Consider the following 954-nt stretch of genomic DNA (forward strand, 5'->3'; position numbering starts at 1 on the left):
GGGGCTTTATAGGCTACTCACCGCTGCCGGTTCCACATGGTCCGATATTTAACCATTTGGTTGCTGCCCAACCGGACTAAAATCAGACGAAAGAAACACAAGTTTATACTGGCTATAGGCTACATTGAACATTTCACAGTTTGCGTTATTTTCAACTCTGAGAGACGAATGAGAGTTTTAGTAGAATTGAAGGAACCACAGACGTCTGATTGAAAATTAGAATGGTGTAAATTGATGCTATCAGTGTCTCTGATACACATAAAAATTTAAGAAAACCTCTTTACAATCCCTTTAATGTTCATTTGCGATGGTGACGTCATAAAATGCCTAGTTTTAATGGAATTACAAGAACCACAGACGTCTGATTAAAAATTAGAATGGTGTAAATTGATACTATCAGTGTCTCTGATACAAATAAAAAATTTAGAAAACCTCTTTACAATCTCTTTAACAAGAACCACAGACGTCTGATTGAAAATTAGAATGATGTAAATTGATACTATCAGTGTCTCTGATACAAATAAAAAATTTAGAAAACCTCTTTACAATCTCTTTAATAAGAACCACAGACGTCTGATTGAAAATTAGAATGGTGTAAATTGATACTATCAGTGTCCCTGATACACAAGTAAAGTTTAGAAAACTTCTTTACAATCTGTTTAACAAGAACCACAGATGTCTGATTGAAAATTAGAATGGTGTAAATTGATACTATCAGTGTCCCTGATACACAAGTAAAGTTTAGAAAACTTCTTTACAATCTGTTTAACAAGAACCACAGACGTCTGATTGAAAATTAGAATGGTGTAAATTGATACTATCAGTGTCTCTGATACATATACAAAATTTAGAAAACCTCTTTACAATCTCTTTAATAAGAACCACAGACGTCTGATTGAAAATTAGAATGATGTAAATTGATACTATCAGTGTCTCTGATACATATACAAAATT

At 32.7% G+C, this 954-nt stretch overlaps 1 protein-coding gene across 1 annotated transcript in view; it reads right to left on the minus strand.

The window, feature by feature from the left end:
- The window catches only part of LOTGIDRAFT_172642 (hypothetical protein), a gene marked incomplete at both ends in the record, with an annotated part of 4748 nt that overhangs the window by 954 nt on the left and 2840 nt on the right, over nucleotides 1-954 (minus strand). The window contains one exon of the mRNA XM_009049539.1: nucleotides 22-76. Coding sequence (XP_009047787.1) covers nucleotides 22-76 — 55 coding nt within the window. The remainder of the gene's footprint in view (nucleotides 1-21; nucleotides 77-954) is intronic.

Source organism: Lottia gigantea, assembly GCF_000327385.1.
Source record: "Lottia gigantea unplaced genomic scaffold LOTGIsca_138, whole genome shotgun sequence".
NCBI classification, from domain to species: Eukaryota; Metazoa; Mollusca; class Gastropoda; family Lottiidae; genus Lottia; species Lottia gigantea.